Source organism: Pleurodeles waltl, chromosome 6 (assembly GCF_031143425.1).
Source record: "Pleurodeles waltl isolate 20211129_DDA chromosome 6, aPleWal1.hap1.20221129, whole genome shotgun sequence".
Classification (NCBI taxonomy): Eukaryota; Metazoa; Chordata; class Amphibia; order Caudata; family Salamandridae; genus Pleurodeles; species Pleurodeles waltl.
The window spans coordinates 1255215452-1255237784 of record NC_090445.1 but is presented as its reverse complement, the minus strand read 5'-3'; the positions used below and the strand labels follow the sequence as shown (position 1 = coordinate 1255237784).

Genomic DNA, 22333 nt, shown 5'->3' with positions numbered 1-22333 from the left:
CCAGATCTCGGAGGGGACTGCGAAAGACCTGCAGTGGTGGCTTTCGAATCCGCACTGGGTCCACAGCAGATCCCTCTCCCTTCCTCAACCAGATCTCTCTGTAGTGACAGATGCGTCACTTCTGGGTTGGGGCGATCACATGGGAGAGGTGGAGATGAGAGGACTCTGGTCTACGGCGGAGCCTGGGCTCCATATCAATCTGGAGCTCCGGGCGATCAGGCTTGCGTTGAAAGCATTCCTTTCCTCTCTCAAAGGGAAAGTGGTGCAGGTGTTCACAGACAATACTACCACCATGTGGTACTGCAACAAACAGGGCGAAGTAGGGTCTTGGACCCTTTGTATGGAGGCACTACGCCCCTGGACATGGCTGGAACATCAGGGCATTACCCTGATGGTTCAACATCTGGCTGGTTCCCTCAACGCCAGAGCGGACGAACTCAGCCGTCGATGCACAGCCGATCACGACTGGTGTCTCCATCCATTTCAGTAGTGGAAAGAGCCTTGGTTAGATCTGTTCGCCTCTGCAGAGAATGCACAATGTCAGCTGTTTTGTGCTTTGTAGTTTCCAAGAAGGCACTAGCTCGGAGACGCTTTTTATCTAGAGTGGAACTCCGGCCTCCTTTAGGCCTATACCTCTTCTGCCCAGAGTTCTCAAGAAGATTAGGAACGACCGAGCCCAAGTCATCTTGGTGGCTCCGGACTGGGCACGGAGAGTATGGTATCCAGAGTTATTGAGCATGTCCATCGATCCTCCACTCAGACTGCTTCTTCATGTGGATCTTCTGTTGCAGCAACAGGGGACGGTTCTTCACCCAAACCTGTCCAACCTCCGCCTTCATGCGTGGAGATTGAGCGGCGACAGTTGACGACTTTTGATCTTCCACCCGAATTCTGCAATGTTATCTTGGCAGCCAGGCGTCACTCAACAAAAACTGTACACGCCTGTCGTTTGAATAAATTTGTGGCATGGTGTACCAACATATCTGTTGATCCCCTTTCTGCTCCTCTATCCGAGGTTCTTCTGTTCATTCTTTCTCTGGCCCAGCAGGGCTCTGCTTTGGGCACCCTTGAAGGGAATTTATCTGCCATTGCGGCCTTCCTTAGATTACCTGATCAGCCCTCACTTTTAAAATTTCGTATAGTGAGTAGATTCCTAAAAGGCCTCACCCGTTTATTTCCTACCACTCTATTTATCATGCCTCAGTGGGACCTCAATCTTGTCCCTACTTATTTGATGTGTACTTCCTTTGAGCCAATGTATAATTGTCCCTTGTGGCTCCTCACCTTCAAAACTGTCTTTCTTGTTGCTATCACCTCTGCGGCAGGGTGAGTGAGCTTCAGGCCCTTTCCTCAAAACCTCCATACTTGTCTGTGCACCCTGATAACGTACTGTTGCGCACTAAGGCTTCCTTCCATCCTAAGGTGGTTACACCTTTTCATGTAGGCCAGTCCATCACTCTGCCTACTTTCTACGCACCCCCACACCCTTCCCATGAGGAGGAGAGACTCCACTGTCTGGACTCAAAAAGAGCATTGGCATTCTACCTCAATCGTACTAAACATTTCCGGGTGGACGATCAACTCTTTGTTGGATATGTGGGTGCGAAAAAAAGGGAAGGCGGTGCAAAAGCATACCATCTCTCGATGGGTGCTTCTTTGCATCGAAATGTGCTACACTTTGGCCAAGAAGCAACCTCCTGAGGGCTTGCATGCTCATTCCACCAGAGCAACTGCTGCTTTTACTGCGTTAGCACATGGAGTTCCTGTCCTGGATATCTGCCAGGCAGCTACGTGGCTGTCCCTGCACACGTTTGCTAAACACTACTGTATGGACAGTCAGGTATGTTGGGACGGCTACTTTGGTCATTCGGTCCTGCAGGACTTCCTAGTATGATCTTGGTTCGCAGCCCACCACCAAGGATGGCATTGCTTGGGTATCTATTCTAAGGTAAGGAATTTGCAACTAGAAGTCTCTATCAGATGTACAAGTTACTTACCTTCGGTAACAAAATATCTGGTAGAGACATTGGAGGAGCAGATAACCGTTGAAGAACAATTCAACGCCAGGCAGTGATAGTCTGTCCTTATAATTCTACAAATGTAAGGAACAAGTTATTAAACACCTAAACAGTATGACATTACAGGTCCTTCCATGCCTTCAGGCTCATCAGAGTGGGTTTAAACCCAGCAGGATTACCATCCCTAATATCAACAGAGTATTTCCCATCATCGGAAGTAGTCCCATACAGTCACTGGGGACAGCAATGACCTCCACAGACATGGAAAAAAACCTCTGAATCGCTTGACTGGCTACCTCTAACCAGTTCTGCACTTTATGGGCTTTGGCAGCAAAAAGCATGTTGGATACAGCTGCTATATATAAATCCCGGAGCTAGGATCAGAACTTTTGGAATGATGCTTGGCATATTTCGTGTGACCCAAGGCAGGGTTGTCCGCAAAACCGGAGGGCAGTTTGGGATAACTATAAATGGCTATACACATCCAGTCTTACTCTATGCTGATGATGTGTTGCTCTATGTCATGGACATGAAGAGAGAACCATTTGTGTTACTACATGAATTAGATAAATTTGGGAATGTCTCCAGTTCAGTGGTAAAAAGAGTCAACTCATGCCACTTCCTACTCACCAAAGCAAGAGCCAGGAAATTGAGCTTGGACAGGTCAAAAAATCTGACTTTAGAAAAGACACATGTTCAAATTCCTGGGGGTTATGATCTGCAGGGAGCTGGAAGATATTCTTCTTGATGAACTGGGTAGAGCAGTGATGACAGCACATTTCCTTCTCCAGGTCAGGATTCGAAAATGCTTTCACCGGAGGTCGATGGGCCTTTTGAACCCAGTTAAGAGTGAGGTAAAACCAAACAGATTTAATCAAATCTCAATCAATACAACAACAGATTTGAACACCATAACCAATCGGGCCATTGAAACAGAACTTCAATCAATGAAAGGTTTCAAATCTTTATAACAACCACAAAACCAAAGTCATGTAAATAGTGTTTAAAACTAAATTATAAAGATAAATGAAAACCATAGGCTGACCAAATCTGTGAAACAAGTTTAATCTACTCAACATTAACACCATTAAACATCCCAACAAAATTACGCAAACAAGCAATGGTCCTAATTGTGCAACAGAAACAGATTTCAATTCATTAAATGGTGATGTTAGTCAATATCTGAATTCAAAGTTCAATACACTTAATTTTATAGGGATGGTTATCCCTACTGCTATCACAAATTAGAGCAAGCATGTGTAGGAATGGGTTAACTCATGAGGCAAATGCAAAAGAAAAAAAGAAGACACAAATAATTTGGAAAAAACAGCTATCTCGGGTTAGATGAGGCTAACTAATAAAATAAAAAGAAAACAGGTGTCAGCATGCTAAACAAATTAAAATTAAGGCAAAGGGGACAAATAACATTGTAAATTTTATACCTCTCCCGGAAACAGCATACAGATTAGTTTTAGCTGCAAAACACATCAAATCCAGCAGAACTCATCAGGAACATCATCAGGGGAAAATGCAGAACACAAGCTGCACATCAGGAACTGGCGTGGGACAGGTCAAAAATTACATTCAAAGGGGCAATTTAACAATACAAGAATGACTTGACAAGGTGAAGATGGAATAGCATGAGGGGCCAAAATGGTACTGACTAAAGGTTTCAAAAGTCTCTGCCAACTAGTAACGCCCAATGTAATTTGATTGGTCCACTGTGTACAACAGAGGTCACCAAACCTTTTAATGCCGTGCCCCCCCAGCTGAAAAATAAAAATCATTGGGTCCCCTCCTCAGAATTTTGCACAATTATTGTATAAAGATGCCAATGTTTAAATATGTCTAGACCTATTTAAACATTACAGTTAAGTACTGTTATCTTTTAAAAGATGCAATAACATGCTTCTGCTCAAAACAAAGGCCTGTTATGTGTGTAATGCTTCTTTTGGCCAGAGTCTGACGCCCCCCTGTGATCATTTGAGGTCCCTCTAGGGGGACCCGCCCCCCAGTTTGAAGACCTATGGTGTAGAACCATATTTCACAAAAGGACAATGTCCAATTAATTTTAGAATGCCCATTAGGTTTGCAACATCTCTAGATTCTCTCATGGTAGGTGTGAAGTCATCTCTCCTTCCATTTGACACTGCAGTAACTAGCAACTCTGTACATTAGTTGATACAATCCAAAGTCTTCTCATGTCTCACAACAGTTTTCTCCTTTCACATTGCTACGAGCATTTAAACAATGGTACTGCTTTACTTTCCAGTCCTTAGGATCCAGTGTTGCCTCAATTGAAGGCTACAACAGAATGAGCTTACGCACAATAAAACAGACCTCTTTGCTAAACATGTGAAACGACCTAATGGAAAAAAGATTCAGCTTTTTCATTACTGCTGCAACTGCAAAACTTTAGGCAGAGTTATGCTCACACAAGAAATTCACTGAATTACTATAGCCGTTCATAAAGCACGCAAATTATGAAAATTCTTGAACATATCTCATTAATAATATATCACAAAATATGCAAAGTATTTTCAGTTATTAGTTGCAATCCTTCTTAATGAATTACACTAAATATGACTGAGGTGCATTTATTTTTCTGGACACATGTAGCTTTAAACTGATAAATCGCATAAATCAACATAAATCAGAATTATTTTCTAATCATAATAATTCACTCTAATGATTAATTATTCTCACACATTGTTATAAATCAGGTTAGCATTTTACTAAACTTGAGTGGGCACAAAATTTTCCATGATAAACACGATACTCACCATTGGTAGGCACAATGTACACCATGAGGCAAAACGTGTACACTTTAAAATACATATTAGTGCATCTCAGTTAGGCTTTTAAATGCGAATATAGTCACCTAACGCTGACTTTTGTGCCACTAAAGCATTACCAAAAATTCCACTCTAACAGTGACAGCTTCTAAGTCCTCAGTGACCTTCTGGATAAAGCTGCTGCTTTCGGCGATAGGGCATGTAGCACTTGCCAAAATTATACTACTCTCTGGGTTACCTTGCTTTTCAGTGAACATCCATTTGATAATTATGAGCCTATTTTTTCAAGAAGGTAACTAAAACACTGAGCAAATTAATATGGGGCATGGGAAGCTGTAGCATGTCACAGGAGACACTCTATCTACCAATGATCTACCAATGATTTAAGGGGGCTTGGAAGCTCTTGATTTTGAAATTGTCTGATGCAATATTTCAACCTGGGTGATTCACTGGAGTTTGCCTATGTGAATTGGCTCTGTCAAATATTAGGGAGTACATCCTTAATACTCAATTGTGTGTGAAGTCCAAATTGTTCCTCCTCTGCTGAACTGGAATGAAAAGGAGGTCCAGAGGAATGACTTATGCCCCAAGCTTTCTTTGTGGGACCTCTCCAAATTCAAGCACATTGCTGGCTTTGCCAACATAGCATCATGGACTAGAGCATCAGTTTCCACTGTTGGACAGTTGTTCAGCACTGGCATGCTTTTGACACTTAAGCAACTGAATGGAGCATGTCAGGTCCTGTTAGATACGTTTCTGATGTATGCCACACTGATGAACGCAGTTAAGCAAACATGAGGCAATATAGACACTACGCCCGAAGTGAAGAGAACAACACAGATCCTACTCAACTGAGACCGGTAGCATCATCTGATCATAATATTGTATATTCATTGCAGATACTTGACACCAGCGTGCTTGTCAACCGTGTTTTCTGACTCAACTCATAGCTGTACCAGATGTAGGGAGGGTGCAGACTGCTTTCGAAACATGGTACAGACCTGTGAGATGACCTGGTGGTTGTGGGAAGAGGTATAATGCGCATAACTGAATAGACAACAAGGTAGAACCTTAATAGCCTCAAAGTTTGTCTTCCAGGATTGCTGCCCGACTGAAGGCGAGTATGTCCACCAGCAAACACACTTTTTTCACCCTAATCCTAACCAGACCGCCTGCTGGTGTACAGCTAGTGACCCCATGCTGAGAGCCTGTGATTCAGGCCGTAACAGATATAAAAACCGCCGTAGCCACTGACATAGCACAACTTTTATACATAAAAGATTGACACACCGATCCACAAGTGACCATCAAAATAGTATTTTACTGATTTCACCTAGGTCTGTGAATGATTCCCATTTAAGGAGATTCCCCTAAAAGCCACTCTCCTTGGCCCATGCTTCACCCATTGTATAACGATCATACAGAACAGCTCTCTGTGTCTTTCCAGTTGCACTGTTATTGCATTCATGATGGTTTTATGTGTTGGATTTTATAAACAATGGCATTTACATCCTGAAAGGTACAGAAAGAACTTGAAGAGCTGCAACAAATGGTTTTCCTATTACCTCATTTCAAATATTTAAGAAAATCAGTTTCTAACCACTCACATTTTATGCTTTATGTTTGTTAAAATGAAAATTGTGATAGAGATCAACTGAAAATACTTGGTAGAAGATTAATGAAGTTTTAACTTTAGGGGAGGAAATATTATACAAATACATTATTTAGCACTCTTTCTTCATCTTAATGTACTTTTGATTATATGTTGCTTCTTTTTAAGTTTTATATTTTGTAGATATGATTTACTTATTGTATCTATTTTTAATATGATTTATTAAATATCACTTTCCAAAATATACTATGTGAGAAATTCCCCTTTTGCATGGTCACCCCCATTTTGTGTGGAATTTTATAACTGTTTTTTTAGACTCTGCAGCCTGGGGCACTGTTGCCCAGAGCCCAGTGAATATGCTCTGACCACTGAGACGTAAAGTGTGTCTAATTCTTGATGAGCACATTTAACTGTGCTCAAGTGCCATAGTATATGGTGCAAAATCTGCAAAAGTTGCATGGCATCCACAAGGAAAATATGGCTTCAGGCCTGACTGCTGTAGTTTAAACCTGCAGCCCAACCTATCAAAATAGGCTGTTCGACAGAGGGAAAACCTTCCTTTTAAATACTGAATCAACCCTATTTGGCCTGAAGAGTACATGGTACTTAAAAGTGGGACACATAGAAATTTAATGTTATCATATCCCTGCAGGACCAAGGATCCAAAAACTATTTTGACTGTGTTTTGACTGTGTAAAGCTCAGGTAGTTCTATGAGGAAAAAGTAGAGTACAGATAAAAATATTAATTCTGCTCTCTGGTTTGGGACAAGGTACAAAATCAGTTCAATCACTATTTTTTAATATTTACTAAAATCCTATTTGTTAGATGCTTAATAAAAATTACGGAAACTAACTTTTTAAAAGTTACCTTTTCCCTTCCCAAAGTTGCTGGAAGCTAATTTGGATTAACCTGGCAGCAGCTACCCAGCCAGTGCTTGACAGTAATGAGGTGTAAAAACTGCTCCCTGACCACAAACAATGGCCTGGGCGTGGAACAGTATTTTTCTTCCTCGTGGAGGAAGACCAGGTAGGGTGCGCCAAGGACCTTCATTAACTTGTAAAGGGCCTGCCTTTTCACAAGTAAATGTAAGGTGAGCCCTGAGGAACCGAAACCGTTGTTTTTCTTGTTAGGCTTGCTCCAAATCCAGTGGGAGGGAAGCTGCCCCCAGAACCAGTTTTTAGTGACTTCAAAGGAGGGGGCTAGAATTACTCTGGGCACATCTGTAGGCAGCCATGCTGGCTCTACACAATAAATTTTAGAAGTAAGGTGCACTGTGGGATTGTTTGCAGTAAGGAACTGCTGAACAAATGGGTAGGGTTTCCCCTGCGAACTTGTACCCAATTTTTTAGGGAGGATCCAGGAGTCATCCCCACCCACCAGCTAGTGCTAGCCATAAATGTGAAACCCCACTGCACCCTCCTCCGAACACTTTCTGGGCCTGTGGACAGACAGAACAAGAACTGCACCTGCTGTTTGAGACCTGTACCCAGGACAATGAAATGGACTCTAAGGCCCATATTTATACTTTTTTGTGCTGCATTTGTGTAATTTTTAGATGCAAAGTCGGTGCAAACTTACAAAATATAATTATATTTTGTAAGTTTGCACCGCTTTTGTGTTAAAAAATGACACAAATGTGGCACAATAAAAAGTATAAATATGGGCCTTAGAGTCCATTTCATTGTCAAGAGTCAGTTAGCTGACCTTCGGTTAGGATATAAGAATACAAGCTGAAAGAAGCATTTTTCCTGAACTGTCCATTAGCCCAGTTGCAACTGGACCTGTACTGTACCCTGCTGGTGGCCTCTGCTGGAGTGAATCCTGACCCCTACGTACTATTCATGAGGTCTGGGACCCCTGGCAGTATCTAATTGCACTTTCTGTACAATTTCTGAAAAGCTGTGGGACTTTGAAAAATTCTGACTTCTAGAGGCTCGAGGACTGGAAGCAACAACCAATTTGGCAAAGGCACAACTTTATGGAGATGAACAAACACACTTCTTCTGCTTGGAGCTTTTCCACTGCAGCAGATCTGTTTCAGAGGTCCCTTAGAGAGAAGGTATCTAGTTTTGTTGAACTCATCATCTGACAAATCCTGCAGTCTTGTCCCACTGTAGGATTGTGAGCTCCAAAAAAGAGAGAAAGAGAGTAAAGAGAGCAAGTCCAAACATGGAAATCTTGACCTGGTGAAGGAGTGAAAAGTATCTTGCTGACAAGAGGACTTACCTACGCATGAAATTTTAACTTTTCCCACTCTGAGCTTTGGCTCCAATGGCTTCTTCGGGATCTCATCCAACGGCTGCCCAGCTTCAAGAGGATTTCTGCAGATACAGCCTACAACCTTGCCTAGCTGGTGGATTTTAATTTTCACTTCAGAGATTAGGATCTAAGGTAAAATCTTTGTTCAGGACGAACCTGCTTGTTGCATCCGACCCATGCTCTATCGCAGTCAGTCTGAAACTGCATTCAGGCCCCAGTCTCTAGTGAACAGTGACTACTGATTGGTACTTTACTTTTTTTTTTTGTCTTAAATCTGTATAAAAAATCATATCTCCGGTTCCCTTTATTGAATTTTTGACTTTTTGGTGTCATTGTGTTTATTCAATTTTACTCTATTTTATTATACTAGAGCGGAATTTCATTGTTTGTGTTTAGAACTTTTTAACGGTTTTACCAGTGTTTAATGCATCCTACATTTTCTGTAAGTTAGGCCTGTCTCCTTTGTGCACTAGCTGCAATGGGTTGGATTTAGGTTTAAATTACTGAAACCATTTGCCTCGGCTCAACAGGTTAATGATGCAATTACTTGTGGCAGACTACCATTAACGCCAACAAATAATTTATTTTCTCACAACTAAGACTTAACAAAGGTGTCCTCTGCTTCTTCTAAGCAGACCTGCTCATCTAGCCCTTTCAACCTCAAAGAACTGTACAAAGATGACAACTTACTTACCATATTTTATCAATGTGCATGGGGCACCAGCTCTTTCAACTTGTTTCCACATATCCAGCTGAAAAACTCTCAAACCTCCTACAATGATAGTATCAGTCACCATATGGGGGCTAGCTCTCTGATGCTCTTCCACTGAAAATGAGACAGAGTGCCAACTGCCATGTTGTCAACACCTGCAAGGTTTATCCCCCTGACTTCTATGTCAAATAAAAACTGGACCTTGGCCAGATGCCTCAAAAGAAGCAGAACAGAATGCAACTGGCAGGCACATTTATTGAGAAGCTGTATTATCAGATAACTTTTTTTTCTTGTTTGCCACTTCATCTGTCAAGATGTACAATGTTCTGAAACTGGACAGAGCTCACGGAGCACAATATTCTCTTTCAAGCACTTGTACCTTTGGGCTAGGACATATACAGGCACATAATGTGAGGCACATTAGTGCCATGGAACACTCACTTTACGACCCATTGGTAAAACACTAAACCTGTCTGCTGCTTCTTCTTAGGTCTAACCAAATCAGTGTAGAATGTATACATTGTGGAAACATGTATTTTTATCTCCTGATAGAAAAGTAATTCCATCTGCTAACACCATACTTGCCAGTGTTACTTAATCAGAATTTACCAAAATTCGAAATCCTGTGATCCACCATAGAAGCCTTTGCTTCCTTGAATTTTCTCACTGTTCAACGCCCATTCAGCATAAATTCTATCTTAGTGCCTCGAGTGCTTTCATTTGCTAGGAAGCCCATCATTTTTAGGTCTGTCAATAGACACAGTAAAGATTTCAGGTTAGCACTTCATAAAACGTACAATTAAGAAGAAGTACAGAGCAGAAAATCTGTCACAATGCCTTATATGGTTAGACTTGACAGGTAGTCCTTCATTTTTATGTCCGTCTATAGACAGTTTTTACTGTTTATAAATCTCAGGTTATTCTTTGTTTTAAGTACAGAGAGCCAGCGAGAGAGAGAGCTTTTGGATCAGCCTCTCAGCCATTATTTTCACATAGTTGCCATGCTTTGATGGATTGTCTATTAAGCTCATGTCATGCTAAGGATGATTACATTGTCCAATGTGTGTTCACACTAGGCTCTGATGATGAGAATCAAGTACTCCTTTTGTTAGACTGCAGATGTGATATGTCATTCTAATTAAGAGCCAGTGCGTGTTCTTTGATAGATTACTTTGGTTTCATGATGGCATTTTACTTGCTGGTTTATGTTTTTTTTTTGTTTAAGAGCTACTTGCTGTTTGGATGCCCTATCTGTCACAAAGTCACTTGGTTAGTCACTGATGACCTTTAATTTGTTTCACATTTATATCATGATAACTCCTACAGTTACTACTCTTTTGTTCACAAAGTAAAGACATACATGCCAATAGGCTTTCTTCTAAATGCAAAGGAAAGACTGGTCTTTTAAGTTCCCCGTTTACAGTGCACCCATAATCTTCTGATTCTTTTTCACAACTCCCTCCTTTGAGCGTAAAACTTAAACCTGCTAATGCAGTCTGTTGAGCAAAGGGGATTTACTCTCAATTTCCATTGATGTTTAGCCTAGTTTGTAACTTTATTATGTGATTTTCTCTCTACAAACACCAGATACAAAGGAGCTCAACTATTAACAAACTCTCCCCTTTACAAAAATCCAACCTATTGGCTTTGCAACAGTGTGTTTCCTCTGGCATTGCTTTTCATAAGGAGGCTACCAAGCATTAAGTAGTACAGCACACTGCCAACGTACCTCTTCACAGAGGATTCAGGATGCCATTCGTAAACCGACCATTAGCTATTTTTATTCCACTTTGGTAATTGGTAATACGCCTTTGTATCTTACCCTAGAGTTAACATGTTGGGAGAGGTCCCTTCTCTTCAGGTTCAGGTCGGGGAGTGTCTGACATTTAGTATGTTTTAATGATGGTGCCACTGTGGGGGGTAGCTCCCTACCCCCTTGCCTTGCAATAGTAGGGCAGAACAATAGTTGCTGCATTTTGTGTTTTTTTTTAGCTTTTATAGTAGGTTTTTTCAGTTTTGCCTCAAACCTTTATTAAGAAATTTAGCTTTTTGGAAATGTAGAGTAGTTTTGAAACTTTTCAAACACTCACACCCAGCCACTGATCTGGGTTTAATCCATTGTTATTTTGCTTGCCCCGTCACCCCAGTTTGGGCCCAGCTATATGCAAACCAGTCTTGAACCCTGCTCCCTATGGGAGCAGTCCAGCCTAAACTGCCAAGCGAGTGGACCAGAAACAAGCATCCTGGGACCTGTTTCAGGGTATCACTCTTTACCAGCCAACCTAGCTTGAATCCAGTGGCACAGTGAGCAAGGTTTGCGGCAAAAAGTAAAAATCTGGCCCTAAGTGTAGAATTTCTGATTCCCCTGGTTATTTCTCATGTTTCTGGGTCCCCTCAGGGATCCTTTCATGATTGTGCAGTACCCACCTCCAAAGACCACTGGAGGTACCAATGCCCCCTGTATCTGTACCTCGGGAGGGGAGAGGCTATGCTGTGCTGATTAGCAACCTTGTATTGGGCTCCTCGCATTTAAGGGACCCCTCTTATGAGTGTCTTAATGTGAGGAGGCATGCGGTCTTCTGCTCTGAAGTCTCGCCATTCAAAAGAAGTAGGCTCACCATTCAGAAGGCAGCCTCTGGGATTCAGTGCAGAGCTGCTTTTCAAATATGTAATGTATTGTGTATCATTCCGCCAACGATGTACAGTTCAGGGGGTCTTACATGGATGTGCCCCAAGTTTCCTGCCGAATCATATAAAAAATATATTCCCTCTATGGCCTTATGCTCACCGACCGCCAACCAGGTAGTTATTCCTACATTTTAAGGAGGCAGAGTGGGAGTGTGATATCCTGCACTACCGAGTATCAGATTAAAACATATGCTTTCCTGAACACAGCAAACTTTATTTCAATGCAGCACTGTGCCTGGTTAGCACCAAGAGACCTTTGGAAGCACGAGTACTCTATAAAATATCTGTAACATAACATAATAGGCACTTTTACAATCACTGACAGATTTCGGTTTGCCTTAAGAAGCAACTGTGCTTTCGGGAAATTTGGCAGATCACTGGAACCACATTTACTCGAAGCCTTATTTTATTAAACATTAAACATGCAGAATGTGCGAAATCACAGTATTTTACAAAGCACTTAAAATATATATAATCCTTGATGTGTGTCTACAGAAAAGAAGGCCTGGGCAAAGAAATGACATCTAATTAAAACGCTATTGTTTTCTGTCAGAAAGTCTGCACACAAATAATGAAGTCTTTGTAAACATTCACTGAAAGAATTGGACGGTTAAAACGATGTATTTACAAAAAACTGCAAAGGGATAATTTCATGGGCGTAATTATTACTTGGAGGACAGGCACAGTTCCCCACGCAAGGTTCATGCACCAGGTGCCCGGAGGAGCCTGGGGCCTAAGGACTGTTGTAAAGAGGAAAGAATAGAGCAGTAAGCAGGTGGTCTCTGCTTTTTTTCTTTACCACAAGGTTTGTCCTAAGGTCCCCCTTATATCTTCTTTCTTTACTGGCTTCATGTGTATTATGGCCTGCATAATTTACATGGTATGTTATATTTTTTCCTTGTAGTATAATTCACAGCAAAACCAGAAACGTTACAGAGTACAATATAGGCACGGTTTATGCAAATAAATACAAAATAACCATAACCTGATGTTACTAAATACTAAATTTACTAAGCAACACTCATTAGACCAAAATACCAAACAACATCCACTAAGAGCAACGTCTGGGATCCAGATATCAAAAGAACTATGGAATAAAACTTGAGTTTCAACCTCTGGACATAGTCAAGCCCTAATGCAGTTAATCCTTCAGAAAGTCCCTTTGATATTCTTGGCCTTCTTCAATGGCATGAAAGATTGCATTTCACTTTCTAACTCTGTTACTGTTTTCTCTTATGTAATCCAAATCCGCAGACCCCAGTTTTAAGTCAAACAGTCTGTTAACTGCCTTACTAATGGAGATATGCCCTACAAGTCATAGAATTATTATAATCTGGGGGAATGCACTCATTTCCAGTAGTCCTGATGTACCATATCCAGAGTTGTTTAGCAACCTAATTCCACTGATAGTTCAGAACACCAATACTTGTCAGACAGAAATTGAGCTGCTGGTCACATTTTAGTTGATTCAATGGAGCCCCATACTTGATTGGCTGGTGGCTTTTTTGAACAAGTCCTCTGTCGCTGGGAGATGGGCTGACTACGCCGGAAGCTGCTTATTGAGTGTCGCAGGGAACCCAACCTCTCCCAGAGGCGGAGCTGAGGTTCACTTGGGTCCTCTGGATGATAAGGCATACACTCATGTGGGCCATAGCGCGACTGGTCGAGTGCAGCAGGTTTGCATAGGGCCACAAATATAAGGCAGGTGGCCAGCAAGAGGAAGATGCAGATGAGGGCAATAATGATGGGCAGTGGGTCAGCTTTCTCAGTGCCAACCTTGGTGTGATTCAGTAGAATTCCCTCAGCAGTTGAAGACAGGAATCGCAGAGTGCTTGGGGTGGTGGTGCTAACATTTGTGGTTGGAAATGTGGCGTTCATCTTTCCTGCAACAAGAAACATGATTCATTTTCGATAATCACTACTTACAACGTCACTCTTCAGATACAAATCGAGTTGCATATTAATCAATTAGCAGTATATAAACAAATGTACTGACAACCTTCGAAACTAACTTTCTTACTACTTTAAGAGAAACAACAGGTGGTTTGGGCAAGATATGCCTTCCATCACAAACTCATATTTTGCAGTTATTTCTTTGCTAGAAGGAAGAAGTAGATTAGAAAAGGTGCTGGCTAATATTTTGCAGCCTGCCTCAACAGATGATTATCTAGAAAGTTACCGAAGTCCTGCATCTCTCTGAAGATGAACCTTCTCCTAATTTTGCAAAGATTAAAAACCATATGCTTATCTTTTGCAGTGTGATGGTCAACCTTTAGACAACCAGAACACTCTTTTCCTATACATATATAGTCTTGCAGCCTGGATTTCATTGATATTCTAAAATGGCCCTCCAGAGTGGCTGTCAGTTCGCATCCATAGTTCCTGTCTTTGTGGAAAATAAGCAGATCGTGAGTGCTATTGACCTTGTTTGAAAACGGAGACTTAAGCTTAGGTTAAGAGATATACATTGTTTAATATTTCCTCAAAACAGTATGGAAGATGTTGTGCTATCGCTCAAAATAAATGCTAATATCCAAGATCCATCTAAAGAATTCCAGGATGACCTAAAAAGCAACAATTGCATGGAAGGGGAATGGGTTATAATTATTATGCACTGATAGTTTTCAGCCAGTCCTTAGTTTTTTTCCGCTAGCTGTGATGTAATGTATATAGTATAAGCCCTTTAGAAAGCCTCTGGAGTTTCTGCAAACCCTTCTGTTACAGGTGGATGGGCTATCCCAGCCGAGCAGCGGAGGAAAAACATCTAGTCAAGGTAATGGCAGAAAGCGCACAATGGCCCAGATTTAAGGAAGTTGTGCCCCCTAATGCCACCATGTGTGTGCCTTATTTATCATGCAGTGCACCATTTAGCAGGTTAGGGACAATAGTGTCATAATGTTTGATGCCATTGTTGTACTTTGCAGAATTAGCGCCAAAAATGTTGATGCTAATCCTGCAAAGTACATAGAGGCCCATTATAAATGATGGTGTGCCTCCTTTTAACGTCTGCTCTGTGCAGGCGTTAAAAATGCTGCTAAAAATGGCACAGTGGAATCTCTTAGATTCCACTGCGCCATTTTTGTGGGGCCCCTAACGGGGGAATGCCCCCTTGCATACATTATGCCTGGTGCAGGCATAATTTGGCGCAAGGGGTTACAAAGTGTAAATATTGCGTGGCGTTTTTGCCAGACTATCGCCACATTAGCATACAAAAATGACGCTAAAGTGGCGATAGTTGGCGCTAGGCCCTCCATAAATTTAGGCCAATGTGTGTGGTCCAGCATGGTCCTTGTTCGTTGACAAGCCTAAGGGCGCAATGTCAGTTAGTGAGGTAGTAACTGAAACGAGGATGACAAGGTAGTCATGGACCACACTTCTGACACCACTGCATCGTGCGCACAAGCAGACTTATCAAACGGTTTTGTGGATGAGCGAAAGGACCTAGGAGGCTAGAAAGATCAGTAGGCAGGTAATAAAAAGCAGAGTTTTGGAAAGGGAGGTGGGTGAGAGAGTACTGGATTACAGGACTATTATAAAAATGAATGAAGGCAGGCAATTTATTATGAGTATTATTATTATTACTACTACTACTACTACAATCATACTAACGATATTATGGTGTCCCTTGCTGCAAAGGGTGCTGTCATGAAACTCACAGATCTGGCTGGATGACACCAAAGTGAAACAACATCTAATCCTTAAGGGTCTGCTTCTAAAAGCATGTTGTAAGGTCTCTCTTAAACCCCATACGGCTTCTAATGCCTGCTACTGGGAGCCTTCCCAAGCCTGGAGTGCTGGAGAGAGAAGTGTGTCCTCTGCTCATGCCTACCTCATAATAAATGTTTTAAGGCTATCTCCATGAGAGAGACTTACCACCAGGGCACCTTTCGAGCACAAGAGAGAGCACTCCTTAAACACCTTTACCAGGTGTCACTATCCAGTAGAGAGGTAGTCTGTTTCCTTTCCTGTTAGAGTACTACACAGCTGATTTTTGGTTTACCATCCATTTCCGTTGGAGTCGTACTCTGAATGGCATATGTTTCCGCTTCGAAAGAGTACCACCTTTGATTCTGGTATTAGCAGGGAGACTGCAATATTACAACTCTCTGTCAGATTCTCCTGGTTTGACTGGAAAGAATTAGCGATTTGTTCCAGGTGAACTATGTGGCTATTTTGCAACCATCCATCTACCCAGACTTGGGGCATTATGCGTGTAAATGTCAGAACAAAAAAATCTACAATCTAAAGGTTCGAATATGGGCCATATGTAACTGTGAGACGGAGAGTAGGAAAACACAGTACACATGGCTAGTACGGGGACAATGGGCAGGGCTTTGGCATTTTAGACCAGTACACTCTTTGGACACACTCGAGCTCATAAAAGCTGGTGGTCATATCTTTTTGAAGACATATTTTATTTGAAGTGATGATGCCTGCAACCCTGAAAACACTGACATCTTTCTAACCACTCAGGCTGTAGTCCAAGTCTCTCAATATTACGTATCTGTGTTCTCCACTGTAAAACCTTTTTCGTTTGCCTAGAGATAACGTGTGTCCTTGCCTTCATACGACGCCCTTTCCTTTCCAGTATTAATTCAGTTTATGGGGGCTGTCTTAACTCTGTGAAAGTACAACGTTACCTACCGTGAAAGACGCCCTGTTGTTAATCATTTTTGTTACGAGGCACTGCTGAAATACGGTGCACTCAAGCAGTATTGAACTTTAGATTTTCTGGGTGGCATGGCAACTAACCATTAATCCTAAGGCACTCTGAGCTAGAGAATGGTGCTAGTGAGATCTTTAGCCACTTATATTAGGGAAGGAATACGCACTTGCAACTGGAGCCGATGCGGTTTTCAAAAAGATTCTTCAAGTTGCATGGTTGAGAGCCATTTTTAACAGGCATCGGCTAAAGCCAATAGGTGTCACTTTTTAGTATGTGTGATTCGTGGAGTTGTTATAACAGAGGGTAATGTGACAGAATGTGTGAGTGTATGTGTGTTTGTGTGTTTGTGTTAGTGTTCGTTTTAAAGGCCATTGCTGCAGGTGCCGATTGAACTTTCATGTATACGACCCTCCTCCGCCGGGTGTCAGATTTGGAAGTTCCCTCAGAAGGAGGGCGGAAATAGACTTTTGTAGCTACGTTGATTGCAGGCAGGCTGATGAGGCTGAGTTGTAAATCAGTCCCCTTTCTCAGACAGTTTGGGTTAAAAAGATGTGTCAAACTCTTCAGTGGGGACATTGTTTTACTTTGAAACTGAGCAGATATTTGTTGTATCTGGATTTGTTTTGATGCACTTAATAAGCTACTGCACAATGATTTTTAAATAATTGATGATTTTGCATAAAATATAATTTTATTGTCACATGTATTTACAGTAAACGTACAGCACGGGATGGGAGAGCTAGTGAGGGTGGGGGGACCACAACATGGAGCAGAACTAGAGGGAGGGCAGGGGCGAACAACAACAAGAAGTGGGATGGGAAAGGGTGGGTGCAGGCAACAACACAGAGTGAGACAGGAGGGTGGGTGTTAGAAAGCAACAACACAGAGCAGACTGGGGGCAGGAGAGAGGGGGCAAGGAACAAATGTGGTGGGGCTGGAGGAAGGGTGGATCCAAGGAACAACACAGAGCGGGATAGGAGGGAAGGTGGAGGCAAACAACAGCATGGAGTCGGGCAGGTAGTTCAGTGAGTACAAACAACAAGAAGTGAGATCGGACGGTGGCTGAAGCCAAACAATAAACAATAACAAAGAGTGGGAGGGGTGAGTCAAACAACAACACACAGTGAGACGGGAGGGAGCAAGCAATAACATGAAGCAGGGCGGCGAACGTGGGTGGGAAAGGCAACAACAAGGAACAGGATTGCTGAATAACAACACGAAGCAGGATGTACAAGCAATAAAACAAAGCGGGACAGAAGGTTGGTTGGGTCGAACAACAACACAGAGTGGGACAGACAACATGGAGATGGATAGAGGTGGATTGGAGCAAACAACAATACTGAGCGACTGAAGTCAATCAACAACAGGGTGGGGAGGGTTGAGTGAAGGCAAACAGCACGGAGTGGAATGGAATAACAAAAACACAGAGCAGATCTGGGGATTGGAGGCATATAACATGGAGTGAAGTGGGATAGGAAGGTGGGGGCACATAATATCACTGGGACAGGGGGGTGAAGGGGCAAACAATCATGGAGTGAAACGGGATAGTGAGTGATAGCAAACAACAACACTGACAATAGCGGGTTTGGAGGGTGTGAAAAGAAAAACACAGAGTTGGACAGGAAGGTGTGGCACCCAAGAACATGGAGCAGGAGGGAGAGTAGGGCAATCAACAGGGTGGGAGAGAGGGTGGGGCAAGCAACAACATGGAAATTGAATGTTCTCACCCCCGTCCCCACATTGCTGCCCCTTTTCTGAATTTTCCTGAACATAAGGCTGATGTTATAGTTCTGTTTTCAAATATGTTGTATGTCTGCCATTAATGTCTTCTGAAGGGCACTGCAGGCACCCGGTGGCCATCACTTCCCATCTTATAAATAATAGAAATCCTTGGCAAATGGTGGCATCACTGGCATCTGGTGGGCAACACAGATTATCTGGCTACATCATTTGGCATCCAATGGCCATTCCTGCAATATGGTGGATACATTTGGCTTCTGGGTGGCATCCCTCAATTCAGGTTGGCATTACTAGTATCCTGAAGGCCACCTCTGCAATGCAGCATATAAGGCACTACTAGGTTCTGATGGGCATCACATATCTGATGTGCAAACTTGGAACACTTTTAGCATATGATGTACACCTCTCAGGTCTGATTGACATTTACAGCATGTGCATCTTTGGCATACATATTGGCAACTATATATGTGGGACAGTAGAAAAGTGTGTGTTTGATTAAAATGTCAAGCTTATACTTTGAGACAAATTTGTATATTTACAAAAATTAACAACCTGGTAATTGCCAGCAATGGAGTCTTTTGTTAGAAAATAGCTAGCATTTATTTGAGGGTAGTTATCTGACGTAACAAAGCTTAAAAATCTATTTGAGGGCACCGGGGCATTGATTGGAATAAATTACAATTCAAGGTTGGAGGGAAATTGCTGTCTTCAGGGCCGGTCTGGGAACCCAAAGCAGCCCTGGCAAATTTTGTCAGACCATCCCCCATAGAGTGCACAACCAGTGAGCCTGACCACTACAATGGGTCTTGGGAGCGTAGGTTCTCCCTCCCCAAGAAAATTTGGAAAAAAATAGGAAAATGGCAAAAACTGTGCATTCTACATCACATTTTCAATTATATATTCAATCGTATTAGTTGTTAAAGCATAGTAAATGATAATCTTACAGTGCACCAGGATACAGCAATCTTTATTGGGGTCCTTCAATGACTCTCTCACCATCACCCTATAACAGTACCTCTCCACTCTCCAAAGCCCCTCTCTCACATGTGTTTCATTTGTCTTATAGTGCCTGTCTTACCAACCTAGGGTGTTGGAGAACTTTACATCACACACATACAGAGACAATGAATCTTACATGTGTAAATCAGTATATAGAAAATACTGACATATGGGACTACAAAGTGTAGGTGTCGCATGTAATCCATACTTGTAGGCATTTTTAAGAGTGCTTGGTATGGGGAAGCATGAACTCAGGACTCAGAACGTAACGCAGTAGTTTGGGTTGGCTTTACTAACAATACTTTATTTGAACCCAAACAAACTCTTTTTAGCAACATTAGGATAATCAAAGACTTGGCAAAACATAACTTTCTAACCCGTACCACAGACTTTAAATGCAGCTGTTTTAGCTCACTGTGCTAGATTATGATTGCAACTTGTGAACTGCAGAGTAATAAAAGGAGCTCTGTGACAAAAGCAGTATCCCACAGAGCTATGCACATCTGCATAGTACATATTCTTTGCAGGAGTCATATTAACCCTCTGTGCTACCTTAGGTAAGTCAAAATTGTCACTAGACAAACCCACAATCGCTCTCAAGCAGGTACATTTATCACCAGTTATCTTGGCCGTTTCATTGCTGCCCGCAAACTGGTGGATATACAGGGAACTCAGCGGTGCCTTTAAAATTACTTCACTGCTACCAAAGTGGCCCCCTATGTAAATAAAGTGTCCCCAACCCTTCCACCTCCCAGGGAAATGTCCAATACCCAGCACAGCCAGTCCAGCCTTGGCTCTCTTTGCCAAAATTATAGACTAGTCCTCATGGGCATATTATGAGTATTTTCAGGACATGGCAAACTGGTGTTTAAGAAAAAGAAGTTTATTTGCTGAACTTGAGAAGCTTGTATTTTAGAACAGCATTTGTGTATTTCCTGAAAATTGTACGTTAAATATGGGAACAAAATGGATGCATTCCTGTTGGACACGGCCCTCCCAAAGGATTTTCCTGAAACTTTTTGCTTTTTCCTACCAGTTTTTGCTGACTCTCTTCGTGTGACCTTAGGACTCTGGGAACTTTCGAAGTGTACTGCAGTGGGAAAGTGTGCGCACCCTTCCTACACATGCCAGGAAGGGGACGCTCAGGTGCATGGTTGCTGGGCTGTACCCAGGAGTGCCTTTAAAAAAGGTACACCGCATACCCGGGGTGGGTACAGCCCTGGATACTATTGGGGCACTGAGTGTGCCACCCACTAGAACAGCCTGTCAGCCATGCCTTACTTAGGCTTCACAGTGCAGGCTTGTGCTCAGGGTGGCCTCTCTCTTGCCATGAGCAACCCTGAGCAGGCTTTCCACTCCCCAGGGCAGGCACACCAAGGTGTGCCCTTCCCTGGTAGAGAAGAATTCCCATGTGGGATTCCCTACCTAGAGCGGTGGCCTTTCCCATAGATGACCTGACTCTCTTGAGTGGCCTTAGGGCCCTGGGCACTATCCCCATGGGTGTACACGGTGGAAGTGCACATGCCTTCCTCCACTGGGTAGAAAGTGGTGCTAACCAGAGTGTCCTGAGCCTGTCATTGTAGGCCGCATTGTGTGCACTTGCACAATGGTGTTCACTAAGGTACTGAGCCTGCATTTGTGTCCCAGCTGTGCACACTTGCACGATGGGGTTTACACTTATACTGAACATGGCATAGCTTGACAATAAGTGCACACTTGCACCCTGGTGTTTTCATATATACTGAGCCTGGCACAGCTAGCCAATATGTGCACACTTGCACATTGGTGTTTTCAAAATTAGCCTATGACAGCAGGCCGGTATGGGCACACTTCCACCTTTTTGGTGATCCTAAACTTGTGTCCAGTGTGCCCCTGCAGGCTTCTGCATGCGCCAAAGCACATGTGCCCAGGGAGTGCAGAATACCCATGTGTGTCCTCACTGCTCATGAGAGCTCCACTGCCCATAGGTTAACATGGGGGAAGGTTATAATTAATCCTGGCGGCAATAGTGGATTGCAGAGGAGCAGCCTGAGGATGTTTACTATCATTGGATTTACAATGACATACCCCTTCTCATAGTGAAGGTGGTTTTGTCAATAATACCCTATAAAAGCCACTTCTAGAAAGAGGGCATTTCTATGTTCTAAAATCTCTGCATATGTTTTTTATAATTCAGCTTCCTTCCACTGGAAGCAGGGGGAAAACACATCTGTGCGTAATTTAGGTCAGACATCTGTGGTTCAAAGCGAACCCCTTGAACCACTTCCAACTTCAAAGCCACAATTGAGTATAACTACAAGTACCACTCTTCAGCAATTTAAAGATACACTAGCAGGGATGTGGGACCAGTACCGCTGGACCGCGTGGTGTAGTCTACCAGAGGAATCTGTTGTGCACAGGAGTATTTATTGTCCTTTGGAAGAGATCCGCACACCCTTCTTGCTTTGTGGCTGGCCTAGGCAGATCACCTGCTGCTTTGTGGCACTCTGAAGTGTGAACTCCAAGGGCTTGTTGGTTTGCCCCCTGTTCTGTCTGGAGGTCTCAGGGACATCAAAGGCCTCCTGCGAGGGACCTCCTCCATCTACTGGTGTCATCTGGAGAGCAGTGCCCTCCTCCACGCCTACATCATCTGCTGGAATCCACTTGGTAGCAGTGATGTGAGTGGAGAATAAGTATTGCTCCTGGAGAACGGAATTGCTTGGTGCAGAGCCTTCAAGGTACGGGCAGCATTTACGGACTGGGCCCTTCATTGGGGGGCACTGCACGCCTTAACGTCTTGTTTGTTGCAAGCCCACTTTTGTTGAGCATGTAACATTTCTCATGTGCGACAGCCGACGTGCAT

General features: G+C 42.8%; 2 protein-coding genes across 3 annotated transcripts in view; one reads left to right on the top strand and one right to left on the bottom strand.

Moving 5' to 3' along the window:
- The window catches only part of LOC138301758 (cadherin-23-like), a 1629754-nt gene that overhangs the window by 1494919 nt on the left and 112502 nt on the right, over positions 1-22333 (top strand). The gene's annotated exons all lie outside the window — the stretch shown is intronic.
- The window catches only part of C6H10orf105 (chromosome 6 C10orf105 homolog), a 193043-nt gene continuing 182838 nt past the window's right edge, over positions 12129-22333 (bottom strand). Inside the window, exon 2 of one of the 2 annotated variants that reach the window (XM_069240564.1) lies at positions 12129-13969. In XM_069240564.1, the coding sequence (XP_069096665.1) occupies positions 13539-13964 (426 nt within the window). In that variant the 5' untranslated portion in view covers positions 13965-13969 and the 3' untranslated portion in view covers positions 12129-13538. The remainder of the gene's footprint in view (positions 13970-22333) is intronic. The other variant, XM_069240565.1, reaches the window with a different exon arrangement.